This window comes from Ranitomeya variabilis, chromosome 2 (genome assembly GCF_051348905.1).
Source record: "Ranitomeya variabilis isolate aRanVar5 chromosome 2, aRanVar5.hap1, whole genome shotgun sequence".
Taxonomy (NCBI): domain Eukaryota; kingdom Metazoa; phylum Chordata; class Amphibia; order Anura; family Dendrobatidae; genus Ranitomeya; species Ranitomeya variabilis.
In genome coordinates this window covers 308,072,447-308,094,622 of record NC_135233.1, presented here as the reverse complement: position 1 = coordinate 308,094,622, position 22,176 = coordinate 308,072,447, and the positions used below count along the sequence as shown (strand labels likewise).

At 43.1% G+C, this 22,176-nt stretch overlaps 1 protein-coding gene across 1 annotated transcript in view; it reads right to left on the bottom strand.

Moving 5' to 3' along the window:
* The window catches only part of LOC143805671 (E3 ubiquitin-protein ligase RNF128-like), a 60,480-nt gene that overhangs the window by 27,007 nt on the left and 11,297 nt on the right, over positions 1-22,176 (bottom strand). Inside the window, exon 2 of the mRNA XM_077285211.1 lies at positions 13,000-13,247. Coding sequence (XP_077141326.1) covers positions 13,000-13,247 — 248 coding nt within the window. The remainder of the gene's footprint in view (positions 1-12,999; positions 13,248-22,176) is intronic.

The window sequence follows — 22,176 nt, the reverse complement described above, 5'->3', positions numbered from 1 at the left end:
CTTACGGACTGCTTCAATTCCTCCATTTGCAGCTGCTGAATGTCCACCAGAGGCCCTTTTTATACCTCCCTAAATGGGCTGACTCCCCCCACAGGGCCGTGGTCATCACATGGCGCAAGCACCCGTGCGAGTGCCGTTTGCTTGGACAGGTGGGTGTGCCCACTCTGGGCGACGACAGTGGCACAGGGTCCCTCATAGTACAATGAAGCGTCTCTGACGGTGGTGGTGCACAACCAACGTCAGACACACCGTCGTAATATGAGGGGCCCTGTGCCAGTACCGCAGCAAGGAGAGAGTGTTCCCCCCAGCTCGAACAGTGCTCTACCACTTGCAATACTTACCTCTCCCTGCTCCACCACTGTGTAGTCTGTGCTGTTAAATCCTTCAAATGGCACTGCCAATACAAATTGTTGAAATGATAGATGATAGTTAAAATATACAGGGGCCCTGGCCTCCATTTAGACCAGTTAATACTTTGTTACTACTACCACTGTCTGCTACTCAGCAGAGGAGCCCACCCCTGTACCTAGCTATGCCACCTGTTTATTTATGAACAATTTTTTGGCATACATTTAGCCCACTTTATTATTAGGGCCTACTAACTGTGTCTGCCACTCATTACAGTTGTCCTCCGCTGAACAAAGCAATGCTGCCTGTTTAGTCCTGTTACCAATTTTGAACTGCATTTAGCCTACTTTTATTATTTGGGCCTATATCTGTGTTTCCTCCTCATCCTGCCCATTGCCCAGCCACTGCTAGATGAGTCTGCTGGTACATTGACCCAGACCACTACATTCCCCCTTTGCACTCTACACAGCCAGAATCTGACCCTGCTGAAAGTCAGGTTCCCCTTCCCGCATACTATACCACCTTACACGGGGACAAAGAGGAAGGTGCAGATGAAAGTGCAGGTTCCTTCATCAGGTGGGGGGGCATACTCGTTGGCGACGTCACTGTCACAGGGCCCCTCATAGTACGCAAAAGTGTCTCTGCCGGTAGGAGGCGCCACCCGGCGTCAAACACACACCGCCGTACTATGAGGGGCCCTGTGGCAGTGCCAATGCCAAGAGTGGGCCCCCCTGCTTGCTCAGGATTACAGCATTTGCAAAGTTGAAATACCTCTCCCTGCTCCACCGCCGTGACGTATTCCGTGTTTCCTTGGCCCATGAAAATCTTGAGCCAGCCCTACCCCCCACAACTTTAGCCAAATGACCCCAGTTTTCAATGCCTAACTATTATTATAAAGTAAATTAAGATTGACAAGCTTCAGTAATAAGAATTTATGTTTTTGGCATTAAAATGGGCACTGTAGGCGTTTCCTGTCCTCCCACTCACTGCCGACTTTGATTCCCCATTGACTTGTGGAGCGCCCCCACACCGCCGCAGGGCCGAGGGCACCCGGAGCCGGGCCCTGAGTCTCTGCTCTGGGGTTGTCACGGTGGCTAGACCCGGTCCGTGGCCCTGTCTGTCAGTGGGGGACGTCCGGTGCAATAAGTGGTGTCGTAACGGTGCAGTTGTGGGGTGCAGGTCGCGGTAAATAACGAGGACACCAGGTTGCAGTCTCTTTAACCTCTTTACTGAAGATCTGAGTCCTCAGTCCAGAATACGGTTCACCAGGCTGCGCAAGTCCGGCCGGTCCAATGACACTTCCAGAGTTCTCTTCACAGGAGGAAATCTGTGCCTTCCCCCTAGCGCTATGTGTTGTAGTCCTTCCCTGCTGCGCTTACGGAAAGTACCCCACAACTGTTGTGTCTGTTTCTTAAGTTCCCTCACAACTCGACTAGATGATGTTCTGCTAATCCTCCGTCCCTCCCTGAGGTTCGGGTAGGAACGGCACCCGTTTGACGGGTAGGCCTGGAGTTCTTCCGGGACCCTAGAGACGCCCTTCTCCCACAATTGCCTCCCAAGACTTCATAGGTGATTTGAGTTAGACAGCCCGCCTGAGACTGACTGTCCTGCCGCTGTTTGGAGTATTGCTTGAAGCTGAATGTTATTCTACTCCCTCGGCGTTCCGGCCACCTGTAGTGCGCCTCAGTAGGATGTTGCTTCGATCTTACAGCACGACTCCTACTGGTATTTCTCCTTTGCGTGATCCCGTTTCTCACTCAGCACAATCTCTCTCTCTTCTAATCCTTTCTTGGGCACCGCCGCTACCCGGAGCAGGCACGGTCCCGTTACGTTCGTTCTCGTTGCCAAACCTCTGTCAGGATCCCACCCCTGACAGAGACCCTACTGTATCTTCCCCTACAACACCCTCTGCCACAAGGTGTTGCCTGGTTCCAACCCAGTCAGCTTTCTGATCTAACTTCCTGCCTGACCCCCAGTTTACCCACTATGGTGGGGAGTGGCCTAATGAATAGCACCCTTAGCTCCCCCCGGAGGCCCGGCTGTGAAATGTATTGGTGTCTGTGATACCTGATCAGATGAACTCCTTCAGTGCAATCGGACGCACCATAGCTCCCCGTAGTGGCGGAGCCACAGTACTGCAACGACCAGGACTCTGGGGCGCTGCACTTGCATTGGGTTTCGTGTTTCAGTCGGCCCCCGACTTTTCGTAATAATCGGCTGATTTCACCGATTTTGGCAAAGTCGGGTTTCTCGAAACCCGACTTGATCCGAAAAAAAAGTAAAAGTCGCTCAACTCTAATAAAGACACCTGCGGTACTTAAAACAGCCTTCACCGTTCTATTAGCAGTTCTGGCACTGCATAAGTTAAGCTGCTTAGTTGGATTCCTGGAGCGCTCTGTTTTGGGTAGTATTGGCTGTGCTGAGTTTGTTGCTCTCAGCAGGTATAAGAACCCTCCTCCTTACTTTGGACCTTGCCAGTGATCGTTCATTCTGCCTGGTTTGGGGTTGACGTTTGGAGAGGAGTTCTGGAGATTGCTGCGTGAAGTTGGTTTGTGTGCTTATCCTCACCCATTTGGTTTCTCCCTAGCTATGCCTCCCATGTGTTCCACTCTGTTTTCTGAATAGTTTTCCTTTATCCTTGTCTTCTTTTGTCTGTCTGGTTAGTGTAATAATATACACTTTGGCTTCCCACCTACCTGGGTGGGGGGGGGGGGGGGGCAGATAAGGGCTAAGATAGGAGCATAGCAAGGTAAGAGACCCCAGTGTCTCCCTGTCCCCAGGATTACCCCGGAAGGTGAATAGAGTAGGGCTCCCACTAGTTCGAGGGATCAAGTAAGCACCCATAGTTCCTAGCCTGACATTCAAATTGTATGGTCACATTAGGCATCAGCAAGCACTAAAAATAGTGGATGTAGAAGAAAACTAAATAGTAATAAAAAAAAAAAATAAATAAATTTTTAAAAAGGACCAAAATTAAACCAAACAATGCACTTAGACATATGTATATTTAGCTGTGCAAACCAGGTGTATATATGGATCTGTACAAATGGTCAAATTCCACCAGCGCAGAAGAGCATGCAGAGATAGCTGTGCCAGTCACTCACTTTACAAATCAATCAGCTGTGCAGGTGCATGACCGTATCAGCTGGCCAGCTACCCAACAAAGGCAGACAGATAGCGGGTTTGTTCCTCACACAGGAGGGGGTAAGCAGTACTTGTAGACAGAGCCGTCTCCGGGCGACACATTCAATATTGCTTCATAGATATGGGTAAATTATCGACATTTACCAAGGACTTATCAGTACAAACACTGCGCACAAATTACTGGCAAATAAAATATATGTATATAAAGAAACTGAAACGTGGTAACTAATGTTCAAAATGGAATCTGTCAGCGTGATTTCATCTTCCCCAAGGTTATTTATATGCACATGTAGCTCATGTAAAGTCCAGCAATACCTTTACATGGCCAGTCTGTTCCTCCATTACTGAGAAATCAGTGTTTGAATTGATATGCAAATGAGGCTGAAGGACTATGGTAACTCTGAAGGCTCACTCCAGCTCTATTCCCCATCTATGGCAGCCTCCACCCGCTTGACTAATGGCTCCTATGCTCTGTGACTTCAGGCAAATGATCCAGTCAGTCAAGCAGGAGGCGGCAGCACAAAGCAGGGGAATAGAGCTGGAGTGGCAGAGGCTTCAGGTCTACTATAGATCCTCAGCCTCAATTGCATATGAATTCAAATGAGGATTTCGAAATAATGAAGGAACAGACTGGCCAGGTAAACTTTCCTTTCTCAGTTGATTATTGCACAAGACCTCATACAAATTTCTGTGTCGTTGCAAGTGTTCAGAGTTTTCATGGCTGGAACATGCATCTATGTGTTAAAAGGGAATAAAGAAAAAAAAAAAAAAAGCACACAACATTCCAGTGTTGTATCTCATGGGTAGAAAAAGCTGGGAATTTCTCAATTTTTTCTTCACATGTGAGATATGTGAACATACTTCCTGTTTAGTAAAAAATAGGCACATGGACGAAAACAAACAAACAAAAACAACACAGTATCCTGAGCAGTACCATGTAGGTGCCAAACGAAGAAGCCCATTTAATTGGGCCATACATTTGCAGCGCCCCAGAGTCCTGGTCGTTGCAGTACTGTGGCTCCGCCACTAAGGGGAGCTATGGTACGTCTGATGGCACTGAAGGAGTTCATCTGACCAGGTATCACAGACACCAATACATTTCACAGCCGGGCCTCCGGGGGGAGCTAAGGGTTCTATTCACTAGGCCACTCCCCACCATAGTGGGTAAACTGGGGGTCAGGCAGGAAGTTAGATCAGAAGCTGACTGGGTTGGAACCAGGCAACACCTTGTGGCAGAGGGTGTTGTGGGGGAAGATACAGTAGGGTCTCTGTCAGGGGTGGGATCCTGACAGAGGCTTGGCAACTTGAACGAACGTAACGGGACCGTGCCTGCTCAGGATAGCGGCGGTGCCCAAGAAAGGATCAGAAGCGAGATAGATTGTGCTGAGTGAGAAACGAGATCATAGCAATAGGAGAATACCAGTAGGAGTCGTGCTGTAAGACCAAAGCAACATCCTACTGAGGCGCATAACCGGTGGCCGGAACGCCGAGGGAGTATTATAATATCCAGCTTCAAGCAATACTCTAAACAGCGGCAGGACAGTCAGTCTAAGGCGGGCTGTCTAACTCAAATCACCTATGCAGTCTTGGGGGGCAACTTGTGGAGAGGGGCGACTCTAGGGTCCCGGAAGAGCTCCGAGCCTACCCGTCAAACGGGTGCCGTCCCAACCAGAACATCAGGGAGGGACGGAGGATTAGCAGAACATCATCTAATCGAGTTGTGAGGGAACTTAAGAAACAGACACAACAGTTGTGGGGTACTTTCCGTAAGCACAGCAGGGAAGGACCACAACACCTAGCGCTAGGGGGAAGGTGCAGATTTCCACCTGTGAAGAGAACTCTGGAGGTGCCATTGGACCGGCCGGACTTGCGCAGCCTGGTGAACCGTATTCCGGACTGAGGACCCAGAGATCTTCAGTAAAGAGGTAAAGAGACTGCAACCTGGTGTCCTCGTTATTTACCGCGACCTGCACCCCACAACTGCACCATTACCGTCACCACCATCTACCTACCTATTCACTGTGCGCCCCACGGCAGGGTCACGGACCGGGGCCTAGCCACCGTGACAACCCCAGAGCAGAGACTCAGAGGCCCGGTACCGGGTACCCCTCGGCCCTGCGGCAGTGGGGGCGCTACACATTTGCAAAATAATTCCTCCATGTAGTTGGTCAATTTACAAACGGTACGGTGTTGCCACCTTGATAAATTGCAAAAATATATAGTTTACAAAGTAGCAATGCCAAATATTGCCTAAGTAGCATCATAAAATACTCAAATATAGGTACATAAAATTATTCTAAGAAACGGTCTCGTGCCAAGGGTATAGACAATATTATTAAGATTGTGGTAGTCTCGAGCTTGGTCTGCTCCAGGCCATCAATGGCGCCCACTTGAATACCTAAAACTGTGGCACCTACAAGGAAAGTTGCCATATAGTATGGTTCTTCCTTGGCAATATTCTATTTTTGTCACCTCTTTATTCTATTGGACTTGTAGTACTTCTTCCCGGTTAGTGGGGTGTTTGTACAAACTTTTCTATTCCTCTTCTGGTATAGAGTAGATTGCACAATACGAGATTAGAATTATCTTTATTAGCATTCTGCTGTACAAGGGTGAAAGTACAGAGTATGAGGAAACGGAGAACCACAGGACAGAGTAAAGAAGTTAGTCTGGTTTTCCCCTTTTTTTGAGTTCAGCACCTACATCACAACGGTTGTACCTGCATTCACTAACGCAGTATATGGGTGTTGTGACGGGAGACAAATACATCAAACATATCAACTGTCCAATTCTACTAATGTATCTAATATTAGGTGCCATCGTCAGGACGGACTGGTTTCTCAGGTGTATACATTTCTGGGTGGACACCATTCCTCCTAGAGGCCCGACTATAGGTATCCAGATCAAAGCAGTATGGTACGAAGTAAGAATTCTAGTTTCAACTGTCTCAATCTGCGCTGGCTCCCATAGTCTGCCAGGTCTCAAAATAAAATATAAGATGTCATTTAAATAGAACTTTATAAATATTTATTGTATTATAAAGTAGTCAATTTACATGAGTAATTAATACAAGTGATGATCTGAGGTCACGTTGCTCCATCAGGAAGAATCGTTATAAAGTATCCTCACCTATAAATGACCAAGTCATGATCTCAAAGTAGAATCGGTCACGCTACTCCGAGAAATATCTCCAAGAAAAATAAAAATCACACCGGCCTTTAATGGGTTTTCCAAATAATCCCATGTAAAATATCAATATCTATCTATAGATTAAATGAGTTATCCCAGTTTGGGACAGAAGTCTGTAGTGGCTTCATTATATTTGACTGCAGACTGGTAGCAGCGTGTGATGCGCCTGCGGTCAGGATTCCCCGGTGTGAGCGGCTGGTGGTCCCACGCCGACTACACAAATCTGACTTCTCTCAATTCACTTCCATTGAGAGAATCGGAACGTTTTTAGTGGTCACATAACCGCAAACATGCCAATCATAGACATGGGGGGGGTCACAAGACCACCCCTGACTGCTCACACCAAGAGTACCAGGGAATCTCAGTTTGGACAACCCCTTTAAAAAAAAATCCTGAAACAAAAACCAACATGAATTCATAGAGGAACTGTAGATTCCCTCTTTACTCTCCTAGGAATCACTTGGCCAAAAATGTTTTAAAGGGGGATGTTCACCTTTATTTTAACCTATTTGGGGACATGATTTAAGCCACTTACTAATGTATAGATATTACAAGTTCTCCTCTTGCACTGGTTAGTGCCGGCTTTCTCACAGACGGCACAGTGGTCTTGTTCTCAATATGGCTGCTGTTGGAGGAGCATGTGACCAGACCAGGCCGTCATGTCTCCTCCAATTGCAAGCCAGCTTTCACATGTGCAGCATTTTTCAATTGGAGGAGGGTGATGGACAGTACTGGTCCCATGTCCCTCTATCAGGGTTGCCAACAGTCCAAAAATTTCAGAATAGTCAAAAAATTAAAAGTGTGTCTCTTTTTTTTTTTTTAAAGCTAAAGCGACATACAGATTACTTTGATTGTAAGTTAACACTGAATGCTTCTAAAATCATCATATTAAAATCATAGGCTGTAGACACGTATCACTTATGATTTATTATGGTTTTCTAATATGTCCGTAAAAAAATATTGTCTGTCCGTGACTATTTTTTCTGGACAGCTTAATTTGGCAACCATATCCTCCACCGGCAGACAAAATGAGAATAGGAGCTCTAAGTGTGTACGATGTGCTGATGGCAGGACCAACAAGTGGAAAGCACTTCACAAAAGGGAGATCAGTGCTGAATTGTCTGCTTGTTACGCAATCCCTGCATTTGTTGCAGCTGTTGAACAGCCATGAATCATGCAGTCGCTGGGACTCAAACATTATTCCAGTATGCCAAAGAAACTGTTAGCACCCGACCATGCTCGGATAACACCTTACCCGAGAACATTCGCTCATCACAAAATGTCTGGCTTGATTTGTTCAAAAACTGATTAGTTCTTCTTGCCATTCATGGTATTTATACTGCGAATAAATATATATAAATATATATTTGCCTAAAGGGTACTTCCGTCTTTCTGTCCTCAAATTCCGTCACGGAAATCCGCGTCGCTGATTGGTCTCGGCAGCTGCCTGTCATGGCTGCCGTGACCAATCAGCGACGGGCACAGTCCGATTAGTCACTCCCCTACTCCCCTGCAGTCAGTGCCCGGCGCCCGCTCCATAATCCCCTCCAGTCACCGCTCACACAGGGTTAATGGCAGCGGTAACGGGCCGCGGTGTAACGCACTCAGTTACCGCTGCTATTAACCCTGTGTGTCCCCAACTACTGTATATACTCGAGTATAAGCCGAGATTTTCAGCCCAAATTTTTGGGCTGAAAGTGCCCCTCTCGGCTTATACTCAAGTCATGGTCGGCGGGTGAGGGGGGGGGGGGGGGGGAGAGAGGACTGTCGCATACTACTAGGGGGGTGAGAGGACTGTCCTGCTCCCGGCGCTCCTAACGCTGTCCCAGCTTGTCCCATGGCTGCAGCTCTTCCTCTATTCAGCGGTCATGTGGTACCGCTCATTAAAGTAATGAATATGGATTCCACTCCCATAGGGGTGGAGCCGCATATTAATTACTGTAATGAGCGGTACCAGTGACCGCTCATTACAGGAAGAAGCTGCGGTACCATGGGACAGGCAGGGACCGCGCCAGGAGCAGGTGAGTATTTCATATTCACCTGTCCGCGTTCCATCTGCCGGGCGCCGCTCCGTCTTCCCGTCCTCTTGCAGTGACTGTGCCAGTCAGAGGGCGCGATGACGTATTAGTGTGCGCGCCGCCCTCTGCCTGAACAGTCAGTGCGGAGAGACGGGACACTGAGGAGCAGCGACGAGAGGAGAGTATGTGATTTTATTTTTTTATTGCAGCAGCAGCATTACATGTGGCACAATGCTGTATGGAGCGTCTATGGGGCCATAAAGAACTGCATGGAGCATTATATGGAACATCTATGGGGCCATAACTGCATGGAGCATTATATGGGGCATCTATGGGGCCATAACTGCATGGAGCATTATATGGGGCATCTATGGGGCCATAACTGCATGGAGCATTATATGGGGCATCTATGGGGCCATAACTGCATGGAGCATTATATGGGACATCTATGGGGCCATAACTGCATGGAGTATTATACTACGTGGCTGGGCAATATACTATGTGGACATGCATATACTAGAATACCCGATGCGTTAAAAATTGGGCCACCATCTAGTATATATTATATACATACACATACATATTCTCACACATACAGGCAGTGACTGGTGTTACCTGTAGAGGTCACTGTATGTTCCCCCCAGGATGCGCATGGAGGCATATTGAGGTCATGAGAGGTCATTGCAGTCACAGGCATAGCTGTGGTTGCAATACAGACTAAAGTGAGTTTAGGTCTTGGACATGCTGGTTGTCCAAGGCAGATTTAGGGAAAACCTGCTTTGAGCTTTTGTGTTTGGAAACAGACAGCGGGAGGGTAGTTGTGCAGTCAGTTTCATTCCTGACCTGGGTTTTCCATGTGGCTGAAGGCCAGAGATTGCTAGTTAAAAACCCGGCAGTATAGGGTTTAGGTGTGTCAGGGCCATAGTGTGTGTGGAGGAGTACAGAGCAGTCAGCTCTGCAGAGCTCCACACTGTGTGAGGCAACACAGATCAGCGGAGCCAAACAGCCAGGGGAGCCGAGACCCCACCCCTGGCATCCACAGCATACACAGTGGTGCAGTCGCCCATGGTAACTGGTCTTGGAAGTGGACTGTCTTGTGCCTTCAGTGAATCGGAGGTAGGTAGACTGTCCTGTGCCCAAAGGAGGACTGGCGTGTTTAGTGACTAAACTGGAGGATTTGGTTTCCGACTGCAATCCGGAGGATATCGTGTACTGTGTAATGCTGTGAGTAGAACATTGACATGATGGTGCAGTTGTCCATGGCAATTGCTTTCAAGAGGAGGATTGGTGTGTTTACTGACTGTAATCCAGAGGATATGTTTCCTGGCTGCGATCCGGAGGATATAGTGTGCTGTGTTTGTATGATTTGGACATTAATGCTGGGAAGTAAACTCATTAAAGAGACTTGTTTGGAACTTTGCTGGGTCACTGCCTCATCACTGCATAAAAGTGTGCTACCGCTGCACTACAACATACACACCTTTTTAAAATTGTCAAAAGAAAGCATTTCATATCCTGAAAGGTGTAAGTGATTGAGCCCTCAAGTCCAGGAGTGGATTGAAGCCTTTTTTGTATCCAGTTTCACAGAATTGTAGTTTGATTTTTTTTTTTAGGTTGTTGACAAAGAAGGAAGGCCAAAAGGAATCGGATTTACTGAAAACGTCCATTTATGTAGAGGAGATCAATTAAAAAAATAAATAAATAAAATCCCACAATAATTTCCTTACTGCTGTAAATTGTTAAGACAAACAATCTCTATCTTTATGCTAAAACAGCTATTAGTTTATTGCCATTTTATCATCACGTTCTGTGTCCACATTTGTACGCCTGGGAATTCAACTCACAAAGTCACGTTGTTTCAGATCAAGGACAATAAACAAATAGAAACTGCAACACTCCCTCTGAGTCATTGATACAATAGTCCTGAAAGTAGAACTGACGGACAAACCGTTTAGCCCAGGCGTCATACAGATGATTTATCAGTACACCATCCGTGTGTTTTAATTTTTATTACATCATTTTATGAATCAGTTAAAACAAAGAAAAAAACAAAAAAAACTTTACAGTACCAAATGTAGTTTTTTATGTTAAATTGCAATGTTGTAAAAAAAAATGGCTGCTATGCAGATAATCTATACAGGATTCGTTTTTTGTGCACCTATAGACTTTTATAGGCAAGGCTCGTCCAAAATAGAAAAATCTAATGCGCTTTTTTTTCCTCCCCCACACAGCCAGAGGGTCAATGTGAAAAAAAACCCTCATCTGAACCGCCCTGTTCTATAACATTGGTCAGTTTGCCATCTGTGTGGTATCCAATGCTCACTTGGACAGCACTTGGCCGTATACTAGGCTCATGTGATGAAGACCTAAATATTCATTTTAGGAGTTAATCAGGCTGGGGTAGGGTTTCACTTAATAGCCAACAATTAGATTTGTCAATCTAGGCATGCAAGATCATTCAAGAACTTCTACAAGAACAAAAAGCAAAAATATTGGAATTGTTTCTGTGGTTAAAAGCAGAATGTGCCCTACAGAGAAGTGTAACCAGGTTGGCTTTCAAGGAACCAGGATTACCGTATCGGGAAGAGACCAGATCTGTTACACCGCAAGAACAATTTAATAACGAGACTATCAAAAGCTGAATTGTTCATTGTCCTATTGTAATTAAGTAATTATAGGGGAAGGGTAGAAGAATTGTTCTCCTGAACTCTGTGTTCCCTGATGTATTTGTCAGGTTTTCCTGGTACGGAGTTTAGTACCCACTCCTGTTAGGTTACTTAGAATAACCACTGCCATGAGCAATATATAATAAGTCCACATGCTCAACTTTTGTATTAAAAGAGTCGTTCTCTTTTCATCAACCCATTGGTCTGTGGATGTTGACAATAACACTGACCCTCCCAGGTCCAGTGCTGCTTATACGCTGCACACTACACCGCTGTAGTCAGCCAGTCAACAAATCACCAGGAGCAGGTGGTGAATATTGCTGAAATTATTATTTTCACCATTTGTAAGACCATGGGCTGTAGAAAATTGGAACAAAACCCCTTTAGACTTGTTTGTGGATACCGTTGAGAGTAAACCGATCACATAGGAACTTAATAGCGATATATAATTTAGCTGATAAAACGTTTGACTTGTCATTAATCCTTCTACAAGACACTAAATCCATTAAAAAATTGATAGCATGTCCACAGGATATCAAATTGATGTAGGTCTTCAAAAGGAGTTTCAACAATTGGCCAGCTTCAGAAGTCCACTAGGAGTGATTGGAGAGAGCCCCACTCATAGTGATGTGCCCCATTCCCGAGATGGATGCGGGTCACCGATAAGTGAGACTTGCATCATTCAGATGGAGAGCACTCCTTTACATTTTTAATACAGATGTCCAGTGTGCAGCCAACCTATGGCTTGTAGGCACAAACTCCCAGAGAGCTGATGATTCTAAAAGCCTCCGTACACATTACTGGTTAAGTTCTAGCCATATAATTAGGCCTGTATCTAATGTGTATGTCAAATGACAAAGATGAGAATTGGGACGGATAGAGAAATTTGGACAGTGCAAAGGCCCCCCCCTACACAGACTAATGTTGGCTGAACCTGCCAATATCGATGGGTTTGTCCAACCGTCTAATGTGCGGAGTGCTGGTGGAGAGGTTGATCGGGCAAGTGTCATTTTGGACTGATGATCGTATTGTTCTCCTGCAGATGAGCCGCCAGTCGATTTGTCATCTGGTGTCACTCTCGTAGAGAACACTGGAGCGCTCGGCTGAATGAGTGCCCCTGTGTACGGGAGAGTCGGCTGCCGGCTGAACGAGCAACCGAAGCAACATTTATCCAACAGCCATCTCATGTATATCGGGCCTTAACAGCAGGACTGAATTTTAAAGATCCAAAATAATCCTGATCAAAGTTTATAGGAAAAATAAGGCATCTCAAACCATTATCATATTCAAGTCTATACAGCCTTGTATGGAATTGCCCACTTGGAAATGGGTCGTAACTGCAGAGCGACATTTGTAATCTCAGCATTAGAATTTTTTTTTGTTACGATGTACAAGAGCTCAAAATAAAAAACAACAACCGCCACACATCACACATACATATACATCAAACATTTACCATAAAATATCATCTACATGTATATGACCAAGTGCATAAAATCTGACAGCAGTTCTATCTTTTCTCATTTTCCATGTGGAGACTGACAACCTACACAGATGTGATACCATAGAGATGATAGACTTAATACTAGCAAACCATGGAATTACTACAAGTATTATTCCAAGTGTTTTCTTACCATTTTCTGGTTCTGAGCCCTTGTGTGCCTCCACCTGCGAGCCGAGTAGAAGATAAAGTAGCCCACTGTGGCGGCTGTCACCACAAAGAAAGAGACAGAGACAAAGAATATGGAATAATGGTTCATCCAGGATCCATGTTTCTTCCCAACTTCAATAATCATGGTCACCTGGATATGATCCCGTACAAGTTCTACAATCTCCATCCCTTTTAGGAATCCGATCATGATGGCAATGGTGTCCTTTGTGCCTGTAAAAAGGTAAAAAAAAAAAGCAATATTTTTATTTAAAAAAAGTGGAAAAGGAAAGAGTCCCTCTCTGCTACTTAAAAGGGAATCTGTCATCCCCTGGGATGTTTTTCACCTATTAATATGGGAATACAGGTGATTGGTTACATTAGTCCTTTCTACCTGTATGCCCATATCTTTGGTCTTGTTGTTGAGTAATGATTTCTTCCAGGCTCTGGGGGCGTGCGGTGCCTGGAAGAAAACTCTGCCTACGGTCTTTGTTTGCATACTACTCACACTGCCCTGTGTACTGGTGGTGCCTGTGCCCTGCAATAGCTCGATTATATGTACCTTACTTGCCCTTCTATGAGCAATGGATTATGCATTCTTTTGTGTGGGCGAGTCAGTGCACAGTAGCAGAGACTTGCAGGTGCCATTGCAGAAGAACGATGAAGCCATTGCCCATAGAAATAATTAGCATAAAAGAAAAAAACAAAAAACGACAATTTCTTAACTGACCGAACCTATGAGGCATACAGGTAGGACTATTTTAACCATTCTATCACCTGTATGCCCATATTAAAAGGCTAAAAACGTCCCGGGCGGTGACAGATTCCTCTTAAAAAGGATAACCAGCTTGTCTGGATCCTTTACAGACCAAATCTTAAAGTGGATTGGTCACAAGATTTCTCAGTACAAATTGTATGAAACATGAATTAGATCTCGTAACCTGATAAAGTTCCTTAAAAATCCACATCAAAAATGGCTGTACACAAAAAGAAAGTAAGTATCCAGTCTCATTAAAATGTACATTTCATGAGTCCCTCTATGGTTGAGCCCATAAAATGCTCCTCTTTTTAGGATCATCTATCCACTCTGACACGTATTTCTAAAGGGAACACACCAGTATCAAGTCTAAGAGCTACAGTATTTAATTACGGTAATAATATACCTGTATGTAGTTTGTAGTGGGAAACCTGCTGACAGATCTGCTTAAAGCAGCCATTTTGACTTTTCTTTGTATTTTTTTCTTTTTTAATTTATATTCTGGCATTTCCGCCTCTACATACCAAATTCCTAGTGGTTTGTGTACACAGCGCTGTCAGACTCGACGTCAGAGGGACATGTGCTTACACCGCACCTACACTACATTCTGAATTTAGCTTTGCAACCGAACATTATGCATTTTAGAATCTGTACAGAAAAGCATTTGCAAAGTCAGTGACTTATGTAGCTTTGGGCCTTATTGAGATCTCTGTGATATTTCATGTCTGTAAACACTGAATTTTTTTTTTTAAATCAGCGTTTTGGATCCAATTTTCATTTATGAATAAAACTGCAAAATCAGCTTCTATTTTTTTGCAGTGTTAATCGCTGACAGAACACGGACTGTACACAAATGCCATCCATGCGCTGACAGCAATTTTCATGGACCCATAGGCTAGTATAAGTAATTTTGATCAGCGAGTCGGATCAAAAAGACACTTCCTTATGATTTTTGCAAACCATTTCTTGGTTAGAAAGCAAAGATAAGCATCAGTAACCTGAAGTAAGTTATACAGCAATCTTGAGCTGTGTAGATGGGAATCCAGCCATCTCCCTTTGCTTGTTTCCTCACTCTGCTCCTCACCCCATAGATTATACACTGTGTAACCTGCAAAATGCTGTGGATCCGATTATCTAAGAGATTGGGGATTTCTGGACTTGGGATGGAGAAAAAAGCAGGGTTTTCTGATATGATACATCAGAGTTTTAATATTCGCTTATACGATTGATTTAAGTAAAGTTTATTGAAAGTACAGTTCTTATTTAGTTAATTATTAAGGCACATATTTTAGAACAGTTCAATGAAGACCATGGTAAAATCTGCACAATCCCCCCCCCCCCCCCTCGCCCAACACACCTTTGGACGACAGGAGGGCTTAGACAATATGTGACGGTTTTCAGCAATGCTCACTCTTGTAACACATGGTAATCCTGCTAAGGTCAGGATCATATGATGGGTTCAAGCAGAGTATTATAAGTTAGGCTTCTTTCACATTTCAGTCAGTACTCGGCCGTCGCCAAGCATCGGCGTGACGTACCAGTGGAAGTTTGTGAATTTGTGAGTGATGTGATGCAGCGTTTCAATGCGTCCGCTGCCCATTGTAAAGTCCCAGGGAGGAGGGGGTGAAGTTCCGGCTGGGCATGCGCAGTAAAAAAAAGCAGGACACAACGTACCAAAAAACGTTTTTCGATTTGATGGCCAGCCAAATACCGACGCATCCAGTGCACAACGTATGGAACGTGTGTCCATACGTCGGTAATACAAGTCTATGTGGAAAAAAAAAAAAAACGCATCCTGCGGGCAACTTTGCAGGATACGTTTTTTTTTTTTTTCCTCCACAGAATGACGCTTTGTGACGGTCTGCAAAAGACGGAAATGTGAAAGTAGCCTTACACCTGCATATTACACTAACAGGCGCGCCTTTGTTTTAGGTTTTCACATTTCTGCCTTATTCGCCAAGTTATATACCATTTAATTTTTTACATTTTTATTTATAGATTTTGTCATTGACAACTTTGCTTATCCAGATGTTTTTAGAAACATTCATAGGCACACTGCATTAAGTAAATAAAGAAAATGTAAAAGTCATAGGCTACTTAGTGGACTTCTATTTATTTTTTTTTAAAGTCAAGAAAAGTGTAATAGTCACCCCACCGCAACAAGGTGTACCCAAGCTAAATAGTCCATAACTATAGTGACTCCTTCGCTCTATGCCAACAGGCCTCAAAGTAATAGGGGACAGAGCTGATCTGCTTTTTGACGATTAAAAAAAAAAAAAAAAAAAAGCCAGCCAAGTACCCTTTGTTTTTTTTACATTTGTTATTGGTCTTCAGACAGAGACCCCAAAGGAACTACAAACATAAGGCAGAAACGTAGTGTAAACCAGACCCTACCCACACCAAAAGACACAGTTTAGGAAGAGCATGAATTCAAATTAGCCGGATTATAAAGCTTTAATTTGTAACCAGCCTAATTAGTGTTCTTTCTGGTATGAGGTTGTCCCTTATGCAAAAATATTGCAAGTCTGCCCTAACAAGTAGTGATTATGTGGTTGTATACGCATATACATGCCTATGGTTGTCTGAAAAGATAGAGGAGGAGTTTTCTGTTTGAGTGCTAGGTGCTAAAATGGTTTAAGAGCTCGATCAAGAGAATGGAGCCAATCATGCTAATCACACTCTGATGCGAGTTTGCTCAGAGTGTGATCATAATGTGCTCAGATTTTCTCGGAGCACACTGAGGGAAGTATTGAGAACAAAATTTCTACATCTTCTCCATTCTGCAAGTTAGTAGAAATCAGATTGCTCCCGGATGTCATTTCAGTGCAGTCCGATGTTTTCCACGTACCCAAGAACTTGAACGAGCGAGCGACATCTGAATTAAGAGTGAAAGCGAAGCATGGCCGAATCGGTCAATGGAGAAAAAAAATAAAAAATTCCTGTGTGAGGAACTTACACGATGTAGGGACACAGCAATGTCCGCCGTACAGAATGTTCAAGGGACAGCAAAACCGAGATAAGGATCGGCCTTCCCGTTTAGTGGGCTTGTCAAACAACACAATCTAACCCAGCATTTCCAAAACTCCAGTCCTCACGGCCTACAAATAGATAAAGTTTTCAGGATTTCTTTGGTATTGAACAGGTGATGGAATTATCAAAAGTATCAGAACTTGCCACAGGTTCTCTTACCTGTGCAATACTAAGGAATTCCTGAAAACACGATGTGTTGGAGGCTGAGGAGGACTGCAAGTTTGGGAAACGCAGATCTAACCAAAAGGTGTTTCTTTTAAACATCTACTTGTTAATAGCAGTCAGACATGAGGGTGGTCAAGTGTACGATATTTGGGAGCAGGGAGGAATCTGGAAAGTTAGCAGGCAAAAAGTGAGGTCAAAGAAAAAAAAAAAAAAAAATCAATGTTTTTGTTGCTGATAACATTCGCATACCAATGAATTTGCCCAGTAAAGCCTGTTTCATACAGTATGCAAGAGGCTGGGCAAGATATTTCTTCTGGGAAAGGGAGAATCGATATAGACCAAGTTGTGGTTGCATTGACTTCCTAGCTCAAGTTTCTAGTCTGATTACACTTGGAAAGTGTTCAGTCCATATCAACTTTCTGAGACGGGATTGTTTACCACAGTAAAACACACTGGTCAAAGTTTGATATTTGTAATCTTTATCCAGTGGAGAATATGAATCAGAGATGAATACCAAGAGTAAATGGCCATCTAATCCCATCTATTGCTTTACCTCAATTATGATTAATGCCAGCAGATTAGTGAAAGAAAGCCTAACCTATTATATATTTTCCCATCTATTAGACACGTATGACATACTTTGGACATGCCATAAAAGCCTGGCTTAGGACAATCAAGTTTGGAAACTGTTTGCTTACCCCATGACATTTTCCACAGATCTCTCTGCGTGATTGGGCAGCATGTATCAGCTGTTAAGCATTACTCATATCTGCTGTAAAAAAAAAAAAAAGACCCTTCAGGGTATGTGCACACGTCAGGATTTTGTCAGGCTTTTTCATCAGGTTTTGTAGCCAAAACCAGGAGTGGGTGATAAATGCAGAAGTGGTGCATATGTTTCTATTATATTTTTCCTCTAATTGTTCCACTCCTGGTTTTGGCTACAAATCCTGATGAAAAATCCTGACAAAATCCTGACGTGTGCACATACCCTCAATGTTGGAGTCCCGTTTTGACTTCAAATTAGCCTTTCAAACTCTTAGGCTGCCGTCACACTAGCAGTATTTGATCAGTATTTTACATCAGTATTTGTAAGCCAAAACCAGGAGTGGAACAATTAGAGGAAAAGTATAATGGAAACATATACACCACTTCTGCATTTATCACCCACTCCTGGTTTTGGCTTACAAATACTGAGGTAAAATACTGACCAAATACTGCTAGTGTGATGGCAGCCTCACCGACATGGAATAATTAGGCTGGATACAAATGGTGCAAAGATGGATTCACATTTGGTTTTGCCATTTTGCATCCATTTACATATATTTGTTCCATAGTTTTGTTTTGAATACCTCTGGTCAGCTTTTGAAGCAAAGAGACTTGTTCATCAGGCAAGATAGACAAAAAAAATATATATATAATATAATAATAATAATAAATAGTAATAGTATCCCTCCTAGAACACTTTTTTGGCATAAAAGTACAGAGTTTCCTGACTAACATGGTGCATAAAATATTTTTTTTTTTATTGTACATCCCTTACTACCAAACAAAACACCCAGATAAAAGTTACAGACTAGTGGTTACACCGATCAGTTATGGTAAAATATATATTTTTTATTGTTGTCTTTTACTTCCAGTTGCAATTGCAAAAGTTCAGAGTGCCGCTCTTACCATGTGTCTGCTGCACCCTGTCCCACCCAACTGACACCCAGTAATTTTTTAAACGCTCCAATTGCCTCTTACCCATAGTTATCCCCCTGTCATATAGTGGTATCAGTAAAGACCACATGTCTGTTTGTACATGATGCGATCCACTTAAACTTCATTCCATATGGAGGATTATGGAGGTCAAATCTCATAAAGATGAAGCAATTAGCAAACGTGGACTTTGAAACCACTTTTATTGACGCAGGGCCTAGATCACAGCCAATGACCCATGAAAAGTTTCAATTTAATATGTCTTCCTTGTCCTAACGACGGCTTAGCTACAGTCAATGTTTAGATTTTACACCTGGGTGTTCTGTAAATGGAGAATCAAGAGGTGTCATAAAAGTATCTCCTGTTTTTTTTCCCCACTCAATGCCGAACCCACATGCCTTTGGCTCATCCGTGAAGTTGACTCTGGGCTACGTACAGTCTCTTATGCTTCTTCACTTTTAATTACATTTAACCATGTCATTACAAGTCTACATTTTCTTTTTGCCAATAAACCCATAGCAGAATGATAAAGATGGGGGCCATACTATGATTAAATAACTAAACATTCTAGAGTCTGCAATAAATTCTCTCTGAACTTGTAGTTGAAAACATGTCGGAAGAGAGTATCAGTAGGACCGAGTACCAAAACCACACAGAACACTAAGGAAGATGCTGTGGTGGCCTTCTAACTTGGAGGTTATTCTCAAGGTAGCAGCTAAATGAATGTTGGGGGGGTCTGACCTCTAGGAACCCCACTAATCTTGAGAATGGAGCACTAGAACCTGAGAACCATGGTCTGAACAGTCCAGTCTTGAATGGAGTGGCGGCGTGCATGCTCAACATCGGCTCCATTCATTGCCTACAAGACTGCAGAATTATATGGTCCAGAAGTCTCTCAGACCATAAATGAAGCAGAGTTCGAGCATACGCACCTCTACTCCATTCCAGGTAGTTTTTGAGATCCAGATCCTAGCGATTGGACTGCCATTAATCAGTAAATTACAACCAAATTACCCCAAGGATAGGAGGATAATTTACAATCTTAGGAATAAGATTAAGAAATAGTGTCAGAAAGCCTCCATGGTAGAGGTATGAATTTTGCTATAATTTTTTCTGCCCAAATTTGCAGTGGAACATGCATCTCATCCACTGTGTTGCTTTAAACTCATCTTATGCTCATGCTGTAGACGACTCAGAATGGGAGTGGTAGAAGGTGTTGAAATTCCTTTATTTCACAAACAAGGTATTTTAAAAAACATATTTTTATTGAAGCAATAAACACGTAAAGAAAACTATTTAGTGTGACTAATATGTAATTACAGGGTAGACTTGGAAATCCTTGACCAGCTCTGTTCGTAGATTATCAGGATACAGGTTAGTTGCAGATTTCATGCCATGTTTTTAAGGGTCCATTTAAGTATTATGCTTGCAGTGGGGCCAACTCCGCTTTACAAAAAAGCTTAAAGTATTAGAAAGTAATCCACTTTGTGCCAAGATCAATTATATAACTAAAGTGTCATATAACTTTCTTTACATGAATGGTGGCAATTTAAGGTGCAATAAGTGCTTGGTTTATGATCGAGGTGGCTATTCATGCACCATATAAATTATCATCTCATCTCTAGAAGCTCCAACAATAAGCCAACCAGCTTAACTAAGGAAATTACGAGACTCATGTAAAAGGTTCAATAATGGTGATATTACACAGCATCCTCTTAGTTTTATGGATGCAATAGAAACTATAAAAAAATAAATAAATAAAAACAGTGCTGGGGACTGAACATATGCGTCCAGCTCCAAAACCACTTACGGTATCTGTACCAAAAGGATATATGATGCGATTTACAGTATTGACACTTACAGCTTTATTCTCCTAAATCTTTATATGCATCATGTGTTAGAACAGTGGCTTGTGTTCTAAACTTCAGTTTTACAGGAAGGAAATGCCTTAGGCTGGGTTCACACATTGCATATTTGGTGTCAAATTTGTGTGCATAATCTGCAGCATTTTATAGTACCAGGAATGTGGATGAATTTTAACATTCACAGGCTGCAATTTTTTTTTTTTTTTTAAATCCTTTCCGTGTCTGAAGCTGAGACGCACCTGTTTGAAGATGATTTTTATCCAATAATTTCAATGGAGACCCTAAATTTGCAGAATTGACCGTTGACCTGGAACAGGCTTTTTTATGCATTTCTACAAAAAATAAAATTAAAATAAAGTACCATGCTATAGCCCAATGCCAATAACGTGTGCATACTTGTACTTTCGTTTGTTTTAATTTCACGTGGCGGCACTCAATGCATTCTCTTCTGGATGACATTGAAAAGGTAATCTTGCTAGAAAGAATTGTTCCTACAGGAGAATACAATGGGTCCTAGATGTCCCATGAGGACTAGATGTGCTGCCACATAGGGTTCTTTAATATACTGTAATAAAGTACATGCAGCCATCATCATATTCAGGCCAGTGGCTAAATATTATTGCCCAAAACAAAAGTTTCCCTTCTTGCAATTGAGCTGACTTAAGCAAAGAATGTGATACTTTGAGAGAAGGAATGCAGAACACCAAGTCATGGAGCAGATTGTATCACGCTATACAGGACTCGACACGCTTTTTCAGGCTTTCGATGTCACAAGCCTACTTCTATACATGTGTCATAAAATCACAAGCAGATTATCAGCTAGGACACGGGATGGAAAATAAACAAAAAAAAAAACCCCAAAAAAACCCCACACTTCTCAGATTTCAATGACTCACATTAAATATCGGTGTAGGGAATTAATCAAACGGAAGAGAAATCTAGAGACAGAGCATTCTTTTTCCTGGTTATAGCCAAAGAAAGGACTCCGGTTCCTTTAATTGCATACTGTAGCCCGGAATGTTTGACTTTCCCATGAGAACTTTAAGGCCGGAGTCACACCAGCGTATCACATCCGATTCGAGAGCATCTGCAGAATGCCTGGCCAAGCATTGTTCACCCATAAGCCATCTCAATGTGTATAGGGGCCCTTCAAGTTGGCATTTGGGGACAAAAACTTTTTTTTTTTTTTTTTTTAGTTAGCACTATAGATGCCCGAATATCAAGGATTCTTTTATGGACGTATACTTTTTATTCCATTGGTGTTAATAGGTGTCATCTATCCCAGTTGTAGGTTTCCACAATGTGTGTACATGTGAATGCTTAGCTAGAGGAAGGCTCCCTATTTAGATATAGGACTAAGGCAGAAAACCCAACTACGGCCCTGGCTTAAAGGTCAAGGGGTATACATAGTTACCTGGGGGGAACAAACCACCACACACACACACACACACACACACACAATAGTAGAACCTACTATTCAGAACTGCATTAATGCAAGTGATAGCAAAACAATTTAAAAAAAAAAAGGGCATTTGCCAGTGTCTTTTTTTTTTTTTTTTTTTTTTTTTTAAGACTCATACCTGAGGTATGGTAATGCGAAAAGCCTGAGAAGTAAAGGTGTGCCAAATGCACAGGTCAGCTACTAAAA